The 23,813-nt window shown below is 38.9% G+C and overlaps 1 protein-coding gene across 3 annotated transcripts; it reads right to left on the bottom strand.

The window, feature by feature from the left end:
- Positions 1-929: 929 nt before the first annotated feature.
- On the bottom strand, positions 930-23,813 carry NMU (neuromedin U). Of its 3 annotated transcripts, XM_042469458.1 has the most exons (10): positions 23,539-23,813; positions 19,419-19,477; positions 17,550-17,597; positions 17,383-17,442; positions 15,539-15,568; positions 15,382-15,432; positions 13,320-13,391; positions 6,657-6,710; positions 3,678-3,717; positions 930-1,211 (listed from the first exon to the last, which is right to left on the bottom strand). In XM_042469458.1, exons 1-9 carry the CDS (start codon positions 23,741-23,743, stop codon positions 3,682-3,684), a joined length of 615 nt encoding a protein of 204 aa, XP_042325392.1. In that variant the 5' UTR covers positions 23,744-23,813; the 3' UTR covers positions 930-1,211; positions 3,678-3,681. The 3 variants fall into 3 exon arrangements, with proteins under 3 accessions (XP_042325392.1, XP_042325393.1, XP_042325394.1); XM_042469459.1 differs by lacking the exon at positions 15,382-15,432; XM_042469460.1 differs by lacking the exon at positions 13,320-13,391.

Raw genomic sequence — 23,813 nt, forward strand, 5'->3', positions numbered from 1 at the left:
GAGGACACCATCCTCTTTCAAGTAGCAGAGTTAGGTCTACAGTAGTAGAGTGAGAGGAGAAGTAGCTCTAAATATAAAAAAGTGAGCAAATGTTGGATGTAGGTAACTTATGTATGCTGATATCCTAGCCAATATCTTACCTGTCTCTCTTTTCCTTGTGTATGGTATGTTATCTCAACTGCTACTGTGCTTGATTTTAAAGGGTCATTTCGTTCCCTGATATATGGTGGAATATTGTAATTACTCAGTACTTACAAGAGAAACACAGAAGGCATACAAAGGCACTTTATTTTAACCATGTATTCCATAGCTAAACATCTGGGGATCCCAAGCACAAATTAAGTCCCAAGTGATGACAAATGGCTTAATATTTTTTGTTAGTCAAAGGGTGGCAGAATGTACTTTCTTTGGCTGTAATAATGTAACACAGGGACCCCTCTGCTATGAACAGATTTAGTTAGCTCAATAACTGGCTACTCTTTGCTGTGTTTTCTAAATACAATTTGCATTCATGGCACCCAGTTCTCCTCTTTGTAAGATTTTACACTGCTAAATCTCATTGACTATAGTTCCAATGCTTTGCACCTCTAACAGCAGAAATCTTGATGCAAGGATGGCCCATTTGATTCAAAGTTAGATATTAGCATATTAGTTATACTACAAAAACACTTAAGCCATAAATGCAAATCACAAGACCCACACCATGAAAAAGATGACACTAAAAACTGAAAAGTTCTCATTAAAATATTCTCATTAAGAACATTTCTCTAGTGAGTGCCTTTATTTACAAGAAAATGCGAACAGAACCCTATATATAGTAATACTGCTATTGACAAAGTCTTTTGCATGCAATTATCTCAACACTGACTATATATATATATATATATATATATATATATATATATATATATAGTTTTATTACACAGTTACAAAGAACATAACATGAGGAAACAGAATTATTTCAATATGCTTCAAGAAAGAAACATGTGTGCCTTAGGCTACAGTCCTGCACACTATTACTTGGGAGTAAGCTCCACTAAACTTAATGTGACTTACTGGCAAGTAAACATGTATAGGATTATACTGCACTTTTAATTATAAGAAATTTGCTTTTGAATGAAATATCTAAAATAAAACCCAGTTGTATATGTAATAAAAGATAGGATGCTCTTCTTATCTGTAGTCCTGTTGAGATTCAAGGATGAACAATTCTGAAAAAGATGAAAGGTTTAAATAAGGTGGGGGAGGGAGAAGAAGATAAAAGATGCTGATATGATGTTAAAATGTACATTATTCTAACTGTCCATTTTTGAAAAATATTTTTCCTGGTATTTTACAAAATGCTTAAAAGGTAACTATCAATGAACACACAAGGCAGTATAAAGGACAACTCAAGAGTTATTTCTTTACGCTAAACACTTTATTCTGCAAAGAAATTCTCCAGAGTATTTGTGGGATTTTTGGGCTATGTGGCCATGTTCTAGAAGAGTTTATTCCTGATGTTTCGCCAGCCACAGATGCTGATGAAATGTCAGGAATAAACTCTTCTAGAACATGGCTGCATAGCCTGAAAAACCCACAAAAAACTATGGATGCTGGCCATGAAAGCCTTCGAAATCCTACAGAGTTTGCTTAATATGGCCCAGTCCAGACGGGTCTATAGGGCGCGTTCGTCCCATGCTAGGGGTCGGCCGAGGGTGCTGTGCTCACGCATGGCTCAACCCTAGCATGTGATGAGGGCGTCAAAATGGCAGCACCCTGTACAGGTGGGCGCCGCCATTTTGACGTGACGGCCGCCTAGCGTCCGCATGTCATGGCGCCTTTTCACGGGTTCTTTTTGGGCGGTCTGTACCAGGCCAATATCTCTCCAAAGCTCTCCATGCAAGCATGTGATGGATCTATTATATTTCAGATAACCAGTAAAAAGAAACTATGGCCCGAAACAGATGGGTGAAAAAAGCCCACTTCCGGGCAGCATGGGGATGTGACGATCACGTGAGGCATGCCCCCAAGTTGCCCAGAAGCTACCACCAAGTCACCCCAATCCAGAAAAGCTGCCCTTAAAAGGAGCAGTAAAAAATAGCTCCTTTTCAGAGGGCCATTTGAAACTGTGGTGGTGGGCCAGATAGGGGCCACGAGTATGCAGTTGCCATGGCCTTGAGGTGAGCAGCTCCAGGGCGACCCCAATCTGCCCTTTTTGGATGGCCTGTTTTGCCCCTTGTGTCATAAACAGGGTATTGATATCACTCATGGCTCAGATCTGCTGCATAGGCTTCTCCATAAGAACTAGGCGCCTGTCAGCTTTTTAGTGAAGTGACTTAAGAAATTATGATATACCTGATGTATACGTTTCCGATATTAGGTGATGAAGTATATCCTTTTTTTATTATTATTCTAGCACAAAATCACAAAAGTGACACTGCAACTGAAATTTTCTAAAAGACTCCTTCCTCTATCATGCCCAGAAATGTCAGAATTGTGGGTTCAGGAGCCTTATTTTTCTCTCCTCAGTTCACTAGTTTTTCACTGTAAGTATAAGAGCTCACACTATGTACAGTAATCAAATGGAGGGGAAGAAAGCAAACTTTCTTCCACACTATTTTACCAGTGTTAAAGAAGTGACAAATGAAGCCTGACAAGCCTGTGAAAATCATGAACCATGAGCATGGATTTTTGAACCCTGTTTTCTCAGTCTCCAAGTTAAATCCATTCTTTACCCTCAGTGGTGGTAGAGGTACTGTGGTTCAATATGGCTTACAATTCAAAAGGGCTAAATCATTATGGAAGTTGAATTTTGATAGCCCATTTCTTAGAAGTCAATATCATAGTGGCAGCACAAGCACCACTACTACCAGAATGGGCTATATGAAACCAGTTCTACCAGATCCTGTGCTATTCTTATATCAACTAGGCAGCCACCAAGGGTGCAGACCTCAGAAGGGTACAGTACTGACCTTTGAGGGTGCACAGTTTTATATAGATTAGCTTTTTAACCTTTATAAAAAATGCAACTGACTTTTTAAAACAATTAAGATAAATACCACAACACTGCTATGGACTATAATCAATTATAAAGTCAAAGATTGCTGTATTTTTAATTTAAAATAATTTAACAGTTTAAAAAAAATTCCATTTTTTAAACAAGGCATCTATTTTTGAAAAGTATAGTTAGCAATTTGAAGTGTGCATGTGTCCAAGTAGTAAGCCTTGCCCAATAGCCTTGCACCAGCACTGTATGCTGGTTGTCCAACTGCTTAATACAACATATGGAATGTATGGAGTTATTCTGCAACACCAGCTGCATTCTGTAATCTATGCTACAATTTTGACAGCTACAAATTTCCCAATAGCATGTATGTTAGTGATGAAAATTTCTGGCGCCATATCGCGTACTTACTCTGTTCTCTCTGCATAATACTACAGATTGTTTATGACCCATTCAGTATGCAATGAATAATAAATCAGCAATCCATCCTTAAGTTTCACCCTGAAAAATTAGCTCCTCAAAGTGCTGAGCACATAGGTATACTTTGAGTCTAATCAAGTATCATTCATACCAAATACATATTTTCTTGGCATGACAATTCTATAGCCTTTTTTACAAAGTAGATGTTGGCATGTGTGTCGGTATAGAACAGACTTTAGATATTAATTCTGAGTGAAAAATCAGTCAATACCATTTTAAGGAAGTGTGGCAGATCTCCTTCCATTGCGTGGCTGGAAAAGAAATAATGGTGGATAAATAAGTGAGTAACTTAAAAACAAGTGGATAACCTTAAAATAAAGAAAACAAAAATAATGATCATGGAAGAAATACATAAATTCAACCTAGACAACAAAGACATTTAAATAGTTAAAGAGTTCCCATGCCTAAGATCAAGCATCAATCAGAATGGAAACTACAGCCAAGAAATAAAAAGACTAGGGATGAGAAGGGCAGCTATGAAAGAACTAGATGAGATACAAGAGTAAAGACACTAAAGTCAGGATCATCCAAGCCATAGTATTCCCCCTCACCATGTACAGATGTGAGAGCTGGACAGTGAAAAAAACAGATAGGGAAAAAAAATCAACTGGTTTGAGATGTGGCATTGGAGAAGAGTGCTGAGGATACCATGGACAGCCAAAAAGACAAACAAATGGGGCCTTGAACAGATCAAACCAGAAATTTCCATGGAGGCCAAGATGATGAAACTAAGGCTGTCTTACTTTGGTGACATTGTGAGAAGGCATGGCTCATTAGAAAAGACAATAATGCCAGGAAAGGTAGAGGACAGAAAAAACAGAAGACCACATGCCAGATAGCTAGACTCAATTAGGGAAGTCATGGGTATGAATTTGCAGGACCTAAGCAGAGCAGTGGAGGACAGGGTGTCTCATCCATAGGTTCAGCATGAGTTGTAGCCAACTTGAGGACAGTTAACAACAACAATCTAAAATGCTTCTAGAAGAAATTTAAAGTGTGTTTTTTAAAAAAAAAAAATAGGATTCTAAATGTAGGAAAACGTGGCATGAGTTTCAAAATGTTTTTCAAACTAATTTTATTTGAAAACTTTCCACTGATAAACAGTGAAATTCAGAATCGCAACTTTCTGTATGAGCTCAAAGAAGAGCAGAAAAAGACTTCAGTTCAGTCCCCAGTTTGATTATATCTGACCTGTGATTTAGGTTACATCTGCACTGCATAAATAAATAAATAAATAATAATAAATAAAATTTTTATTTATACCCCGCCCTTCCAAACGATCAGGGCGGCTTACAAAATGCACCGAAGTGGAAACAGCATACAGATTAAAAACACATATAAACAACAATCCTTAAAAACAATAAAAAACAATAAAAAACCCCTAGCCCAACCTCACGGCCACGAGAGAGGAGGGAGGCCCACAGGATATTTAGTCGGGGAATGCCTGATTAAATAGGAAGGTTTTGAGACCCTTCCTAAATTGGGCCAGGGTGGTAGATGAGCGGAGCTCCATGGGCAGCGTATTCCAAAGGGCTGGGGCAGCTGTGGAAAAGGATCTTCTGGCAGTAACAGCCAACCTAGCCCCAGGCACCTTTAGGAGTTGCTGCCCAGATGTTCTGAGGGTGCGAGGCGGAATGTATGGGGAGAGGCGGTCCTTCAGGAATCCTGGGCCCAAGCCATTTAGGGCTTTATATGCAGTTTGGCATTACTTTAACAGCTGTGACTCAATGCTATGGATTCTGTGATTTGTAGTTTATTGTGGCAACAGAGCTCTCTGACAGAGAAGGCTAAATATCTTATAAAACTACAAATTCCAGAATTCCATAGCATTGAGCCATTGCAGTTAAGGTGGTATCATAAAAAATAAAAATAAAACCTGTATTTATATACTGCTTTTCTGTTAGAAAACAACCAAAGCAGCTTACATATTAAAATTTTATACAGCATACAATACAGTGTATTATCCCCCACTTCCACCCCAAAAGAATTAAACATGTTATAGTTAAAACAATCAATTAAGATAAACAGTTTAGACATTAAATTAAATTAAATCAAACTGCATTATTCCGGCAGTGCAGATGCAGCCTTAAGCTAGTCTCTATTCACTGGCCTCTACACACACACACAAAGAAACTCTGTCTAATTAATTTCTCATGTGAAAGGATGTTTAGGGCTAAATCATGAAATCTTGACTTTCTATTGGAGCAGAAATAAAACTGGTGGGTTGCCTACTTATTTGCTGTCAAAAGTAAGGCTCCTGGTAGGTATCAGGCAGGTCCTATCAATTACCTTTGTTTATCAGTGCTCTCTTCAGCAATTGTTTCTGTCAGGCCAGAAGGACAGCATTTCATTACTGCACTCTCAAGAAGTTTTACTGAGTCTAATCTCTCATGGAAAGGCTTCATTTGCTTCAGCTTATTCCTCCTGATCCACTGCCTATATCAGGTAATGGGGAAGTTTTTTTCACTTGGAAAATTCTTTTGGTTCAAGAACCACATTCCATTTTGGAAAGGGTCTTAGTGCTTGCCTTTCAATGGTGTGTGGGTCTAAGGACACAATACCAGCATGGGCAGGGCCAGATGTGATTTTTACCATGCTGTATATTTTCCCACAAATCAAGTAAAGCACAAGTCAATTCCAGGCATGCTTACACAGGAGTAAGCTCCTTTGTAACAACTTTCAGGTATGCAAAGCACAGCTCGGTTTTATATGCATCTACTGAAAGATTTATATTACAAGTTCTTTACAATTTTGTATTACTTTGAGGATCTTTTGTGTTCCAGGCAAACTTTTCGAAAGCTAAACGCAGACTTCAATTTCAATTTTATCTGGGTTGCAACTGTTTTCAATTGGGTGGTGAATATGCTTCAGGGTTGAGTCAGAATCCAAATTAGGACCAAATTTGGATATCTCATTTAAATTTGGACAGAAACCCAGAGTGGATTCACTGCCCCACCAATACAGAAATCTTCCTGGAACAAGATGTTCACCCTAGATGTTTTTGCACTATAAATCAGAACATGTGCATTAAGATGATATATCTGGTTTTATCATTTATTATCCTCCTGTTAGTGACTATAATGTATTAATCATCCCAAGGACTACTAAAGCAAATTTATCCTAAATCCTGACAATGCTATCATGTTTTGTAATGCAGCAGTGAACTTGAAAGAAACAAAAATTTACTTACTCTGAAAATAAAGTATCCCCTACTTTGAATTCCTCCAGGTATTCGAAGTTCGTCCTGAAAAGAGAATAAACTTTACACCACAAATTTCTATATTTTTAAAGACAGTTTAGAAACTTCAATTAGTGCAGAATACCAGAAAGGATGAAAGTTGGTATAATATACTGATGTGATACTCTGTCAGCTATGCAGACTACCTGTACATTAACAAGGTCATGTTGGTGCCCAGTTCTAATATTTAATGTCTTAAATTGTTTTTAGCCAAGAGCCTTCTTATTTCCCTACTGCAAACATCATTTGGCTGGAAATTACTAGTAAGAGAGCCTTTTCATTATTTATTTATTTATTTATTTATAGCGCTGTAGGTTTGCACGGCGCCCACATCCCTGGAACTGACTCCCATCAATTGTCCTGAGGTCTTCAAAAAGTTCTGAAGATTCATTTCATTTTATTGATTTTCTTTAGTTTTATGGTATGATGCCTTTCTGGTAATTTCTGTTGATTGTTTATAATACTGCATTTGTTGTGTATTGTTTCCATCTTGTGCACCACCTTGGGCCTAGAAGTAACTAAATAAATTACATATTTTGCAAAGTCTGCCACAATTTGCCTCAATGTATCAAAGTTTTAAAAGTATATCTAAATTCATCTTGAAATAACGTACTAACGCAAGTAATAATATGAGCAATATTGATCTATAATAAATATAGATCAATATTGAAAAGCAAACCACACTTTAATAGCCTGGTAAGCTGTCACATCTGGAGGTTAACACCAAATGAAGGGCTGAGCCAGCTTTTCATTGTTTTGTGTCCACAACACAAAAGGATGAGAGGTTTCCCTCTGCAGCTTCGGTCCCAATAAACAACATCCCACTCGTGCATGCAATAATCTAACTGAAGGGGACAAAATTGCTGTGAATTTTGCTATGCCAGAACAGGGTAAGGATTTTCATCAGATTCATATAAATTATAAATTATAAACAAATGGGAAAAGTTTTCACTTGTTGAAAATTCAATTCTCCAAGTTTTGCCCTGAAGAAAACCCCATTATTTTCTCAGATCTGTTTTAACATCTTTGAAAGCACCGCTTATAAGAACACATAGGAGTTGTAGGCCAACCAAAAAAAGTTTTACAAACTATGTTTTGATCAGAAAACACTCTAGAATAGCCAAGTGTATATGTAATAACCTGAAACCTATTGGTTTTCCCCAGCTAGAGTAGATTTTATGGTAAGTTAATATATAGGTCAGTTCAATAGCCCAACACTTAGTTGAGGCTACCCACAGGATTCATGCTGAATGTGCATACTGTATATACTCATGTATAAGTCTAGAAATTTAGGTCAAAAAATGACCCCCAAAACCTGAGTAGACTTATCCACAGGTCAATGTAAGTACTGTATCTTAATGCTTATTGAAAAGAAGGAACCATCTCCTGGTGAAAATCAAGAGTATAATATGTGAAGCTCTTTGTGTTTACTCATCCATCCAGTTCTAAGAGTAAGCACAAAGAGCTATGTCTGCTGGAATTTTATAAGTTCTTTGGCATTGTTTTGCTTTGCTTCATCCTTTAGATCCTTTGCTATATGTCCCTAAATTTTACCCTTAACTTATCCACGGGTCATAGCAAAATCTATGGCCCCCAAACTTGCCCTCGACTTATACATGAGGTCGATTTATAGTTGAGTATATACGGTATATATTTCAAGACAGTGCTCTTGCCCTGATATTTTCCCCTTGCCCTGTGGACTGGAAAAGAGGAACTAGGTCCTCAGTCTTGTTAAACCTATCTCCTCCCTGCTTCAGACAATGTCTCAGGCCCCCAACAAAGGACCTTCACTTAAGTAGCTGGAAAGAAAAGTGCTGGTTTCCAGCCATTTCACTCTCATTTATTCATTTTCCTAAAATGGCTCTGAGTCTCACACTGCTTACAGAACGGCTGCATGTCTTGAAAGCAGAACATTACCTTCTAGCTGTCCTCCCCATTGCCTTTCCCCTAAACAGAGTTCTGGGAAAGGGGCCTGAGGCTGGTGCTTTGCTTCCCAGCACACCCAACCAGCATGTCAGCCATATGCTTTCTTTTAAAAACAAAGAAAAGGGGCCTAGCACTGTCTGCTAACTTTTGGGTTGGATGTGTGGGGGAGTAGTAATAGGAGCTATTTTGTCTGCTGATTGTGTATGAAACCACACCAGGAGCATACAGTCCTGCAGGCTGAAGCCCCCAAATTCTGAAGGAGCCAATCTTCCATCTGTATCAGCCCCCCATATTAGCCAAAAGCTCCCTAGACACTAAGAAAGTGAGTAGCTGGGAAAGGTACAGTCAAGAAGCTTAAGAGTATTTGAAGTGTACTTTTATAACCCTCAGTCACTGTGATACTGATAAGTATGGATGTATGTGCAAATCCTTTTGTTCTGAAATATTTATTAACATCTTCTGATCGCGATCTCTCTCTTTGCCCTTAAAGGCAAATGTAGAGGTGTTGGATAGTTTATCTTTAATCATCTATCTAGTACCTCATGGGACAGGCCTAACTGAATCAGATGGCTTGAAAAGGAAAGGAAAAGGAGAAAAATTATCCTTTTTAAAAAAAAATGGTGAAATTCAATATAAATGAGATGCACTTGTGAAATAAGGAGTAGACTTATTTTTTGGCCCCCAACTTTGATTTACATTAGTTACTTGCTTGTCTTGAAGCTCAATTTAAGATGTTCATATCAATCTTGGAAATACTAAACATCACGAGACACAGATAACTGGGAATCCCTTCTTTCATATGCATTCATCCTTGTCCTTCAGTTATCATCCATATCCTCCAACTGTATCTGGCATGGACAGTTCTGATCAATGCTCCAGTTTTCTCTCTCCTCCTTCCACTTCCCTCTGTATCTTCTCCTTACTTCAATTGCTGCAAGCTGAGCTCAAAGTGTAAAAGTTGTTTGCACTCAGTTAACTCCCTAGTGGGAAGGGGAGAGGGCTGAATCTTGCCCCTTCCAATAGGCGGAAGTAAAATCAAACTGCTGCACTTTCTCCTAGGTTGTGCGTTTTTCCTCATTAGTAAATCTTGCCAGCTTGACCACACTTTGATGTTGCGTGGTCTCATGTGTCCCAATTTTCATCTGTGAAATGCTGGAGGATATGAATCATCTTCCAAGACCTTGCTCTGAGTGCCCCTACTAATTTGTATTGCTAATTTGAACGTTGCATCTCTTAGTTATGTTAGCTGCTTTGGGTTATTTTGGAAGAAAAAGTGAGCTACAAACTTTAAAACATAATGAGAGGGAACCAAAATGTGTCATAGTAGATCAGTAGGGATTCCCTTTCTAAAGAAATGCACATATTACAAAGTAGAAAACTAAATCTGAGAATTAAATCAAGTTTGTCAGAAACTGTTTTTTAAACCAATGAAACCAATAGTTTACCATTAATGTTTTTAAAATCCCTACCGTGCCCAATGCCCTACAGTATGTTTTCCACATAACCTGTGATACAGCAAGAGAGTTTCTTTCAAGTTAGTATATTGCTCAAGGAGATCTGGTATTCAGAGTTGTCGTAGAGAGGCCTAATTAGTGCAGAAACATTGAGAGGATACTGACAAAACATTTTGCTATTTAAAAAAAGCTTGGTGATGGATGCAATCCTTATCTACTTATATAGCAGAATGCCTCATTAAAGTGAGTAAAGGACTGAACAGATTTTATAGCTACTGAGCAGTTTACAATATATAAGCTAATTGCCTCCAATAAGCTGGGTTCTCATTTTAGCGACCTCGGAAGGATGCCAGGCTGAGTCAACCCTGAGCCCCTGGCTGGTATTGAACTTACAACCTTGTGGTTTATGAGTGAATGGCTGCAACATAAGTATTTAGTCTCTGTGCTACCAGGGCTCCTGGTGCTTAGGTTAACTAAGGGGCTAAACCAGGGGTTCCCAACCTGGGGGTCGCCAGGTTGGGAATTCCCCCCGCCTCCCCCGTCCCCTTCTCCCCATGGGTGCTGGCGCTGGAGCAGGCATTGCACGGGGAGAAGGGGGCGGGGCTCCCTCCTTTCCCTTCTCCCTGCGAGTGTCCGCGCTGGCGCAGGCACTCGCAAGGAGGAAGGGAATGGGGGCGGGGGTCCCTCCTCTTCTCCCTGCCTTCCCCCGGGTGCAGGCACCCACGGGGAGGCAGGGAATGGGGGCTGAGGTCCTTCCTCCCCTTTCCCTCCCTTCCCGCGGCTGCCAGACAACCACGGGGAGGAAGGGACGGTGGAGGCTGCCTCCTCCTCTTCTCTCCGCGGTTGCCAGGCAACCACGGGGAGAAGGAGACGGGACTACAAGCCCCAGAGGCCTTTGCGGCCTGAAGTCCTGCCCCTTCTCCCCTGGAGGCCTCCCTAATTGGTTGGGAGGCTGGGAAGGGGCGGGACTTCCGGCCACAAAGCCTGCTGGGGCTTGTATGCAGCCAAAAATCCCGCCCCTTCCTGGCCTCCCAACCTATCAGGGGGGCCACGGGCAGGACTTTCATCCCCAATGGGGGTCACGGCCCAACAAAGGTTGGGAACCGCTGGGCTAAACAGACAGCCCCAAAGGAGTGACTTGCCACCGTCCCTTTGAGCACTGGATCGGGGCTGCAGAAACTACATGCCAGGGCCCCGACCTAGTGATTTGCCAGCTCCAAAAGAAGCAGCAGAAAGCTTCTCCTTTTAAAGCCAGCAAAAAGCCACCCTTGCCGCCCTTGTGGCAGCTTTCCCCCATTTCTTCAGTGCAGCATGTCTGAACACTGCGCCAAAGAAACTTTGTGATGCTGCCTGCTGCCTGGTTGGGTAGACGATATGATGCTAGCATCAAAGTGGAGTTGGGGCATGTAGCATGTGGTCATCACACCCCCACTCCACCTGATGCAGCATTTCTTGTCGGTCTGTATAGCCTGCAAAATCGTTTAAGAAGAAAGACCCCACCTCCATTATAATATAAAAGAATGGTTCACAATCTTTGTCTTTCCACATGTTTTGGACTTTAACTTCTAGAAGTCCCAGTCAGCATGGCCAATGGTCAAGGATGATGGGAATTGTAATCCAAAATATCTGGAAGGCCCAAGGTTTAGAACCATATTGTCCTGAGACAAGTAAACAGATAATTTAAACTCAGTTAATGGTATCCTTAGTTCTGCCACCTGAGAGAAGTTTTCCACCTTTACAGACATCTGTACTACTGGGACATAAGTTTAGATCCACCAGCTGTTTATGGGGAGATATATAACATGTAAGATTGGTGGAAAACTCACTATGCTACAGAATTAAAGCACAGCAACTATGGAGTAAAACTCAATGAATCCAGTAGGACTTAGCTCTGACCTAAGCATGTCTGGAACTGAGTTACTACAGAGCTTCAAGAATCCAGATTAATCATTACCTTTCCAGTTCCTCAATGTGATTTTTTTTAAAAAAAATTACTGAAATAAAATTGAAGGTTTGTACAGACTTATGACTTTTTCTCTCCCCTCAATAAATCTCAAAACACTGTGATGAGTAAAACACTGGTTATTCTCAAATTATAAAAAGCTGACTCTTAATTTGAACACTCTAGTTTCATCACATGCATGTCCTATTCCCTGTAGCATTCGTATATTCTGGCAGGGGTCAACCAGGGTGTATGTTTGAGGATTCTTTTGGACAGCAATAGCCAGCATTCTTAAAGTTGTAATCAAAGTGTAAAGAGAGGAGTTTGGCAAACATGTGAGTGGACAATGTGGAAGGAGTTCAGGGGAAAACGTTACTTTGCTTTAATTAAGTTGTTGCATTGTGTTGCATTGAACTGTGTGCTAGCATAATATTAGTAATTTTTTCAAAAGAAAATATTATCATTCTTTACTGTTTTATTCTCTACATCTCTGTCTTGATATATCTTAATTTAAGAATTAATGAACTGGCCACACATTTCCAAATTGAACCTAAAGGTGGAATTGTGGGGGCCAACCTGGAAGGAGTATCTGTCAGAAAAGGTACCATAGGCACAGCAGTGGTACCATTGACACTGCTATTATTACATCAATGATCAGTTCACAGATCAGTGTCATGATTATAAGCCTTATCTTACATGGCATCTGTGCCAACATGGTAGATGATATAACTGGGCCTCTGGACAATATTATTCAAATATTTAACTTTAGCCAGGAAACCTAACACCAGACATAACCACATAAAAGGAAAGATGTTACACACACACACACACACACACACATATATAAGTTCAGATTTTTCTTATTATGTAACTTTTTCAAAAAATCAATATATGCATAACTGTTGTGGAGAAAAAAAGGTATGTAGAATATCAAAGCTTCAAAACCATGAAAATGCAATAGTATGATACATATTAAAAGAAAAACACATTGGAGCCAGGCTAAGTGAGCCATTCTTTAAGACCACAAAAGGATAATGGGGCACGTTAATAATAACTAATTTAAGTCCCATTGATTAGTATTGAACCAAGAAGTAAACCTCACTGAACACAATGGAACTTCTCCGTTCATGAACATGATTGTACCCAGTAAAATTAACAATTAAGGATAAATAAACTGTGTTTTTAAAAGAAAAGAAAGAAAGAAAGAAAGAAAGGAAAAGAAAAAGGGGATGCGTAAATATTTAAGCTGCACATTTTTATGCAATTGCATAAAATGCATAAAAAGTTACATACGTCTTCTTTGTATCTCTTCAGTCTCCTCTCAAGTTGGGGAACAAGTTGCAGCAAAGGATGCAGGACAGAGGACTAAGAGAGCATGAATATAGACACATGAGCAACAATGAAATCCTGGCTTCAGGATGTAAAAACAAAACAGAAACTCTTTACACCAGCACTGAGTCATAAATACAGCATGCAAAGCAAAAGACAGACCATTCTTGACGGGACATACTGTATTTTTAAACATTCTGTGGGCTGCTTCTGAAGTAGCAGCTTCCTTCACAGGTGAACATCATGAATCTTATTCATGATGGAAATAATACTGCCAGACAGTCTTCATACCTGTGTGATTGTTTGCATGGTTGAGATGGTATACATGCAGAGCTGAGATCATTTGGTCCAGCCTTCTGCTTAATGCATCCCTGACAGATGCCTGGCTACCATATGCTTAAATATCCCTACCAAAGTAGAATCTACCACCTTCTGGGGAAATCTGTTCCATTGCCAGATATCTTTCACTGCTAGGACGACTCTGGCAATGCTTATCCTACACCTGTAGTATCTACCCACTGGCTCTGCTACTGATCTGTGGAGCAACAGGGAACAGGTGATCATAGCCTGTCTCCCATTGTAGCAGAACTAGCATGAAAACAATGAACAGTCATGAGATAAAAGCCAATTCTTAGATCATAGGACTGCAAATTTCACAAACCTAGACCAGGAAGAAGCAACAGTGTATTTCTTAGTATCTAGACATCATTTGGTCACAAAGAAGAATGAACTACCACTAATCAAAATACAGTTTAGCAAGGCTGCATCCACACTGGAGAAATAACTGGGTTTGGTACTGCTTTAACTGCCTGCCCTGGCTCAAGGCTATGGAATTCTGGGAGTTGGAGTTTGTTGTGGGGCTCAGAGACATGGTAGCTGTATCATGAGATGGACATAAAAGAATATACAATCACAAAGGGAACTTGATTTCTCAAATCACAAAGCAGTTATAAGGTGCTTGACAAATTCAGGACTACAAGATACTATTTTGACAAGATTCTACATTATCTTCAGCAACATTCTTTTCTAAATTTATACCATTCCAATATTATACAACACTCTGGAGCAAAGATTCATTCTACTGTATATACTCATGTATAAGTCTAGAAATTTTAATAAAAAATTTGACCCAAAAAACTGAGTCGACTTATCCATGGGTCAATGTAAGTATTGTACTTTAACTTTTATTAAATAAGGAACCATCCACTGGTGAAAAGCAAGATGTAATGCATCCTGGAAGCACTGATCCACCTCTATATAATCCATCCAGCCTGTAGTATAGGCACAAATTAGTATGCCTTTGGCACCATTTTCCTTTGCTTCCTCCTTGAGATCTTTTGTTACATGAGCCTAAGTTTTACCCTCAACTTGTACAAAAGTAATATCAAAATCCATAATTTTCGCCCCCATACCTGTCCTCGACTTATACACAAAGTCAACTTATAGTCGAGTATATACGGTATTTTCCATTGGTACCCAAAGATTTAGACAGCAATGGCCACAAACATGGAACACTAACAAAGCAGAGGACACAGATGTACATGTATAGCATGCACTTTAAAGCTGGACCTGATTAATCCATGTTTTATTCCTTTACACAACATATCCCATCTATTACTTATGATGAAATCCAAAACAGAAATTATTATACCCTGTAGCTTCTAAAGACAAGTGTATTACAAAATTAACCAACAATTTTAATTTAAAATCTTAATAGTTATGCATTGGGACTTTAGAAGCATTTGTATTTACTTGATATTATCTTTATTATTAACTTGAAAACATGTAGGTGGTCCTAGATATTTCTTAGTAGCTGAGATGATCTTCACCCATTTCCTTTTATAAATAGGTAAAATGTTTTACATTTTGTTTTAGTTATATAATCAAAATATTTAAAACCCTTTCATGGATTATGAACTTGATATCTACTTGGAGGGATTAAATTACGTGAAAATAATAATGACATTATGCTGTTTTTGGGTGCAGACACATGTTCACTCACAGGGAGAGGGGCATTTCAACTTACCAGAGTTTTTGAGTTGCCTGTATCATGGGTCTTAGAATAATGAAATAAGAACTGTTCAAAGAAATTAAAAGTGAATTTTATTTTGGGACAGATTACTGTTACAACTTTCTAGACGGATATTATACACATTAAAAAAGACTGGGGGGAAATAACTTACTCTTTTGGTGATGTCCTTTTCATCTAACTCCTGTGGAAATAATGGCGTAAAGTCATTTAATGATGCAGCATGGATCATTTATATGAGAGGACAAAAATGTGGTACAATGGACACTATTGTTACTTATATATTTGTAATTGTTGATTTGAGGCTGCAGACCTAGGTACAAGTGAGACCTGTTCAACTGGCTGTGCTTTTCTTATCAGTAAACATACAATTTGCTCACCAGTAATATAAATACATTCATTATTAATACAAATTTATTATTGAAATTATTCATATTCATATGGAATGTTGCAGCTAATTAGTAGAGATAATTAATCAAATTAGATCACTGTTCTTCAAAACACATCTGGACTGTTAAGCCAGCTTCATTTTAAGAAAGCATTGCTGAATCACAATACTTAAAGCAGATGCGTTGCTAACATTTTAGTACATCCTACACATTCAAGGAAGCGTGTGATAGCTGGAGGATGGCATCCTTCCTCAGAGAGTTGTACTGCTACCCATAACAGTTATGAGACAACATGGAATTATAACATGTGGGGGGCAGAGTCCAAGAACCTTTGCAAAATACATTTTAGAACAGTGGAAGATTTGGTTTTAGTAATAACAGACTTCCCAGGCAGTCAAAAGAAAGTGTTAGGGAGCTTTTGCTTTTAGTTTACCATGCTTTCCTGTGCTGTCTTCACTGGAAACTACTCTGGTTTATTTAACGTAACTCCAATAATTCCCAGTCAGCACAGGAATAATGGTTCCCCCATAAAAATTGAGACTGCAGGAAACTGCTCTGTTCTGGTGTTGCAGTTACAAGAGATAGGAGTTTATCACACGGGAGGCAACATGCCCAAATCCTGTGGATAAACAAGGTTTAAATCCCGGGAATATCCCGCAAAAGCAGGATTGTTTTCAGATACATCAGGCTAATTGAGCATTAACGCGACATTAACCTGTGCAGAAAGTGGGCAAAATTGTGCTGCTTTTTACTTTTGGAATTTTCCCGAAAGTAAAAAGCGGCACGATTTTGCGACTTTCTGCATGGGTTAATGGGGTTAATATTGCACTAATGTTCAATTAGCCCAATGTTGTCTGAAAGCAATCCCACTTTTGCAGGATGTTCCCAGATTTAAAACCCGTTTATTATTGCGATTTGTGAACTTCCTTCCCATGTGATGAACTCCATAGAAACTTTTAAAGGAACATATGTAACTAGAGATAATAAGTTGGAAAGAAGTGAAAGCAGAATGTGACTCTCAGTGATATGAGCAAACTGCATAAATGTTTCCATTGATGGCTGTTCTGCTACTTTTACAAGCAGAGAATTTTTCTAAGTTACATCTGAAGGTAATATTTAAATTCCTCTATACAGATTAGAAATAACTTATTCTGATCTACTAGTTATGAGAATGGCAGATTGCTTCACTTGTACATCCAAAATCCATGAAACAGTAATACCTTTATTCAGTCAATTAAAATGCACAAAATGCCTGATAAAGAAGCTGGTGAAGCTTCCAAAGCTTGGATCATGTATTTTGTGCATTGTGGTTGTCCGCATAAAGATATCACTGTTTTGTGGATTTTGGATGATACTGTACTTTGATATATGGCCAGAACAGTTGCTCCTGAATATGACTTTTAGATCAGTTATTCTACTCTGAGCAGTAATGCTAACCATATAAATCTGGAGGTCTATGGATGTCCCTAGAGCAATAGCTGATGGGGAACCACACAAGTGAGAAAATAATTTGTGCTTAATATCTGCATGGGTATTAATTATAATACATTATACAAGGTGTACTGGCAATCATGTTTCAGAAATACAGTATCATGTTAACTGCCATTACCTGAGCTTTTTGCAGAAATTCCAGAACCATAAAGCAAATCTCTTCGAATGAATTTGATGACTAAAAGCAAGGAAAACATAATATCAGGGATGTGTTTACTGAACTAATAGCACTTGCTTTGAGAAATTCAGCATTATTGAACTGATATATTTTTTAATTGGACTGACCTGATGTGGAGATTCCCCAGTCAGATAAGAAGAACACACATCATCTATCTATAAATATTGACAAGAGAACAAAGACAAGTCAGCAAAAGGTTGAATTGAGAAAAGAAAGGGGAAATTGAGCTTCAAGTAAGGCTCAAAAAAAGTAACAGCCAGAAAACCTGATACTACTTTCTGAAAAGGGGTTTCCACCAAGGGTTATGATATACATTCAGAAAACAACAACTAAGGGTTGCCTCAAATATATGGGCAAAACAGATGAAGACAGGATTCCACGGATATCAAGAAAAAGGGAAAGAACCAGTTAATCAGTGGAAAAGTGAATGAATAATGGACAGTAAAATAAGCTAATTTTAGGCAGGTTATATAAACACTAAATACATTTAGAATAATGTATTAAAAGATACATTATTGAAAGACAATTATCATATAATAAGAAAATGAAAATAATGAATTTACAAATACTTATACTAAGGAGTAATAACATGAAAAGCCTAGGTGTATCAGAAGAGGGGGAAATTATAATAGAAGCAGAAAGATCTCAGAGGACCCTGAAAAATATCTGTCTCTAGTATGGAGTAACTTGGTCTTTTCTACTAGTTCAAACAACAACACCCCATCAAGTAGTTTACATGGGTTCATGCAGTCCTCCACATCAGCATATCTCAAACTGTTCAAGACATAAAGGCCAAAACCTGCATCTGAAACTGAGCCCAGGAATAAATGTATCACCGAGGCAGATTACAAAGGGCTTGTATAATACAAGTAGGGCTTGTGTGATGGATATCTAGCCCCTACAAGCATCCTACCAACTATAGTGTCCTGTCTGTATAAAAAATCTTCTGGAATGATTATAATCTGGTACCCAACCCCTTGAGAGCCAGTGCAGTGTAGTGGTTTGAGTGTTGGACTATGACTCTGAAGACCAGGGTTCAGATCCCTGGTCAGCCAGGGAAACCCATTGGGAGACCTTGGGCAAGTCATACTCTCTCAGCCTCAGAGGAAAGTAAAGGCAAACTTCCTCTGAATAAACCTTGCCAAGAAATCCCTATGATATGTTTGCCTTAGGGTCAACATAAACTGGAAATGACTTGAAGGTACTCAGCAACAACAAAAACCCAACCCCTCACTCTCAATAATTGACCTGCTTCTTCATGACCAGGTATGTGACCTTGAAAGCACATACATTCCTGGGAGACTTGGTAGAAAACTAAGCTGTAATGCTCACACATACGGTCCCCACCAGAACTTAAAGAGGAGATTACCAATTCCGTAGAAACTTTTTGCTGTTCTGAACCTCATATCCCCCTAACTGTGGCTACTGGTACGATGTACTGGGAAAGTCCACCAACCCATGTCCCCCTAAGTATTCTTTCTCTGTCAGCCTTATAAACTTCTTGTCACAACAGGTTGAACCTGAACTGCAGAGACATTCCATTCCACAAATGTAATGACAGGTATTTTCAAAAGGTCTCTGTGTCTCTATAAGCACAACAGCATTCTTTGATTTTGGACAATGTTAGTCGTTGCACAAACCAATACAACCCTTACTTAATTTTCTTGATGTTTCTTTCTTTCTTTCTGATGTTTTTTTTTAAAAAATGCTCCCAACCTATTTTCAAACACCTCACTACCTTTATGGGCTTAGAAAAATTCTTCATGTAAGTGGAAAATATACTCACATGAATACATACAAAATCAAATTTTCTTTGGATGCTAGCAAAAAAAGTGTGTATCATCACACTTATGTGCCCCACTAGAATCCTTTCTGTGAATCACTTGAATCCTTAACAAGTATGACCTTTTATTTACACAATGTCATAAACAACAGCAAAATTAAAAACAAGCAGTATAGGAGAAATATCTTTCTACCTCATTCCACAACTGCAAATCTTGTGCTCCTTGTAGAACATGGGATGCCACTGGTGCACCTGAAAATAAGAAAACATTTCCTTTTCTTAAAGCCATAAAATGTCCTATTTTTAATATTTTTCATCATATAGAAATCTCTGTGAGTAAATGTGAAAGTGAAAATGAAAGAGTTAACATAATCAAGAAAATGGCATTCTTTATTTTACACATTTGCACCAAAACCAAGCTAGAGGCTGAATATCACATATATATCAACTTCAATAACATTCTTATTGATAGTGGACATAATTCACCAAGGACTGCGATTGTATTGTGAAATGAAACAACTGTACAGGATCCTAATAGTACTTTGGCAGTACTTCAATTTATTCTAGTGGTTTTTATGCAAGAAATTATTTCAATAAACTGTTTCCACAGATTGCAGTCCAGTAGATTGGTCTATGCACTACAGTGTGCAATACATATCTACTCAGATGTAAGGACCACCGAGTTCAGTGGTCCTTATTCCCACTGAAGTGTGAATAGGATTAAACCCTGAGCTCCACTGAAATCAATAGAACATTATCATGCCTGCACTGCCATTATTTCCAATTAGTCATAAAATATTGGCCGTTAGAAATAAAATATCAGTACGTACTTGGTTTTTAATCCTGAAATACATCATTGTAATATAAAATTTAAAAAGAATTGCTTGTCTACAACTTACAGCATCACCTTTCCATAAATGATGTGCATTCTCCTTTCCATCTCTTATACTGTTTTTGGACACTTTCAAAAGAGTAAAACTAATTTGCCACCCAAGTGAAGAAGGTAGATGAATTTTAGTCTAAAGCTTCTGTTCCTCTTGTGATGATCTTGTGACAAGCAGCAAGGATTTATAATAACAGAATTTCTTTCTGCATACTCTAGAGGACTAAACACCACCATGTAGATATATTACAAGATGCACACTACGTATTTAAATTCTGGTTCATTTATATAGTTGTGATTAACTAGTTATTTAGCTACATTAAAAATTCAAGAATTTTGATACAGGGCAAGACACTTTGCTTTCAGATCATTACATTCCAGATGTCAACCTTCTCTAAAATCCCTCTAAGCATGAGGAAAGTTTCCTTATAAGAAATGATATTTGTTAAGAGAGGAGATGTATTGGCTCAAAACAAAAGGGAAAGGGGTTTAATAGGACTGAAACCATGTCTCAGATATAATAAGGGTTTCACACATGATTTAATAAAAATAAAAAATCAGTAAGGAATTTCATGTTCCAGAGAAATTCATGGGACAATTCTGATTCAAAGTATCGACCAATCATTTTCTTTTTGCTTAATTTGTTTAGCTTAAATCAGATAAGAAAACCAAGATAAAAGAAAACAACATTTACACTTAAGATACTTACTTAAAATACTTAAGTGGAGAATGTTTGGAATTAATTTGATATTCATTTACATTGCCCACATTATTATTGCCATACAAAGTGCTGTATCCTGCAAGCATCCCTAGTGAATCCTATGAAATTATTATTTTATATATAGTGTCATTAACGTATGCTGAATATTGAAACCACTTCACATATGTATACATGTTTCCTTTATCAAACAAACATTATATTTTGTCTGTAGGAGTTTTAAAGTTGATTCAAATGGTCGATAGATGCTAACTTTTTTTTCCAAATGTGCCGATCCTTAGCATTTTGTCTCCTTCTACAGTGCAGTCCTATATGTGTTTACTTAGAAATATATAACCCACTGTGGTTAGTGAAGCTTGTTCTCAGGCAAGTGTATACAAGATTGAAGAAGCCAGCGCTCCTTTACTCTTGCAAAACACAATCATATCCTAAAGTGAAGGACAAACATAAAACTTTCACAGTCCCATTTCCCAAAGGTTCTGTAATGCATGGGATCCATGCCTCCAACTACATTCAGTCACAAAAATTACCCCGTAATAACTATCCCCCCCTCACTACACTTAATCACATTTTAAACCTCTAACTAGACTAGAGACTGAAACCACAAAATAGATTGTGAAGAGAAAAAACTCTCCTTGTGTGTGTTTGTGTGTATGTGCATGTGTGTAGCATTTCATAAACAAATAAACAAATCTCCAAAAGTGTCTCACAACAATCAAAATTGCACTGAACATCAATGTGATACAATGGTAACTGCTGTAACATCACCAACTTGAAGTAAATGACAGTAAATTAGTTAATAATTTTTATTCCAGTGCACAGATGGTAAAATGTAGGTGGATTTCTATTACACAGCAGAACTCTTACAACCACAGAATGAGATCTTACAATAGTCAAAGAACATACTTATTATTACTTAAGTGTTTTATTCAAACTTTTAAATTGGTACCTGAAAATTGCAGGCTTGAAAATATTTGGACAATACAGTTTGCCATAAAGAACTATTGGAAGACCAGCCTCAGATTATAGTATAAAAAGGAATTATCATTTCCATTTGGTACCTCTGTAACTACAGCAGAAATGGCAGGAGAATAATGTTCTGTACCAAATAGGTATTCCTACTGAACTCATGATATTATTTAACCTTTTAACATCATTCCATTGTATTGACCTTTTCTGATGCATGAGAACATACAATATGAGAACACGGCAGACAATGACTTTATAACTCTCAATCTACCTCCAATGATCCTGAATGGGGCTGGATTCTAAAGCTTTATATTCATCCTAAAGTGGAATCCATTAACAGGGGCTACCAGATTTGACCCTTGGGGCTGTTTACCTGTATGTGGCTGATTTCTTTCTTTCTTAAGACTGAGAATACATTTTTAAAAGGTCAACATATGACATGATTAGGGGAAACAGAAAGATAAAATGTTCTCCTTTACTGGATCAAGCTAGATCAGTGTACAACGTTGCAAGTCTCTGTGGTTGATCAGGATCAACAAAAGAAGAGCAGTGGGTCACCAAAGTTAGAGAGAGATCGAGGAAAGATGTTAGGCTGTATCTGCACCACAGAAATAATTCAGTTTGACACCACTTTAACTCCCATGGCTCAATGCTGTGAAATTCTGGGAATTGTAGTTTGTGAGACATTTAGCCTCCTCTCTCAGAGAGCTCTGGTGCCACAACAAACTACATTTCCCAGAATTCCACAGCCTTGAGCCATGGTATTTAAAATGGTGTCAACCTGGATTATTTCTGCCATGTGGATGCAGCTGTAGATCTGTTTCAAAATACCAAGCACCCAAGCTTTTAATATTTTTCAGACACCAGAAGCAAGCCAGGGAAAACCCCTGGGTGACCTGGAGCAAGCCTCACTCTCTCAGCCTCAGGGGAAGGCAATGGCAACCCACCTCTGAAGAAACTTTCCAGAGTCCAAAACACAATATGGAAATAATCCAGTTTGAGGCCACTTTAACTGCTCTGACTCGGTGCTAAGGAATCCTGGGAATTGGGGTTTATTGTGGCAAAAGAGCTCTCTGACAGAGAAGGCTCAATGTCTCACAAAAGTACAGTTCCTGGAATTTCTTAGCACTGAGCCAGGGCAGTTAAAGCGGTCTCAAAGTGGATTATTTCTGCATTGAGAGCCAAAATGACCCCTATGCTAGGGCCATGGCCTGAGGGTAGCCCTAAGTCGGAAAGGAATTCAATGCACACAAGAAGAAGAGGAGGAGGAGGAAGATGAAGTGGAGGAGGAAGGAGAAGAAAGAAAGAAAGAAAGAAAGAAAGAGGAGGAGGAGGAGGAGGAGGAAGAAGACGGAGAAGGAAGAAAAAGGAGGAGGAGGAAGATGAAAAGGAGGAGGATGAGGAAGGAAGAAAGGAGAAGAAAGAAGAAGAAGAAAGGAAGGAAGGAGGAGAGGAGGAGAGGAGGAGGAAGAAGGAGAAGGAGAAGAAGAGGAGGGAAGAAGGAGAAAGAGAAGGAAGGAGAAAAAGAAGGAAGGAGAAGGAGTGGCGGAGGGAGAAGGAGAAGAAGGGAGAAGAGGAAGAGGAGGAGGAGGAGGAGGAAAAAGAAGAAGAAGCAGGGTACCTACCTAGCTAGCTAGCTCAGGAAGAAAGATAAAGCGGAGTGATCTCGCTGCAGCCCCAGCGCAGGAGGCAGCACCCTTGAGAGGAGGAATGGGGGGAAAGGGGCAGTCATCCCAGTCTTACCTTTGGAGGCGCTCACCCAAAAGGCGAGGAGGAAGAAGAGCAGCCCCCAAGGGGTGCCTTGGAAGCCCGCCGGCTGCAGCCTCCTGGGGCTGGGGGACCAAGGGTCGTCCCTGCCCTGCTCCTCCTCCTCCTCCTCCTGGGGCTGCCAGGGGTCTGCTGCCGCTGCCAGGGCATTCTGGGGGTGAAGGCTCCTGGGGCTTGGCATGGCGCCCTCCTCCTCCTCTGCCTTCCTCCTCCAGTCTTTGAAAGCCCTGGTCTCTGGGAGCGCAGACTTT

Source organism: Sceloporus undulatus, chromosome 5 (genome assembly GCF_019175285.1).
Source record: "Sceloporus undulatus isolate JIND9_A2432 ecotype Alabama chromosome 5, SceUnd_v1.1, whole genome shotgun sequence".
Lineage (NCBI taxonomy): Eukaryota > Metazoa > Chordata > Lepidosauria > Squamata > Phrynosomatidae > Sceloporus > Sceloporus undulatus.